Source organism: Egretta garzetta, unplaced genomic scaffold (assembly GCF_000687185.1).
Source record: "Egretta garzetta isolate BGI_Z169 unplaced genomic scaffold, ASM68718v1 scaffold448, whole genome shotgun sequence".
Taxonomy (NCBI): Eukaryota; Metazoa; Chordata; class Aves; order Pelecaniformes; family Ardeidae; genus Egretta; species Egretta garzetta.
In genome coordinates this window covers 2,815,384-2,815,597 of record NW_009260497.1, presented here as the reverse complement: position 1 = coordinate 2,815,597, position 214 = coordinate 2,815,384, and the positions used below count along the sequence as shown (strand labels likewise).

General features: G+C 64.0%; 1 protein-coding gene across 1 annotated transcript in view; it reads left to right on the top strand.

The window, feature by feature from the left end:
- Positions 1–52: 52 nt before the first annotated feature.
- ERFE (erythroferrone) overlaps positions 53–214 on the top strand; it is a 1,672-nt gene continuing 1,510 nt past the window's right edge. Inside the window, exon 1 of the mRNA XM_009644502.2 lies at positions 53–196. Within this exon, the coding sequence (XP_009642797.1) occupies positions 53–196 (144 nt within the window). The remainder of the gene's footprint in view (positions 197–214) is intronic.

The following is a 214-nucleotide window of genomic DNA, read 5'->3' as shown; positions in this document are numbered from 1 at the left end:
AGGAAAAGCCGGGGCTCCTTCCTAAAGCCCAGCTTGGGTTCTCGGGTCAGGGATGGCGAAGGAGCAGGCGAAGACGCGGCGGAAGGCCTGGGAAGGGCACGAGGAAGAGGAGGAAAGCGGTGAAGGCAGCCCACAGCCCGGGTCCCACTGTCGCGTGGAAGCAGCCTTCCACTGCCGGACACGTGAAAACATCTCCGTCGAACAGAGCGCACGG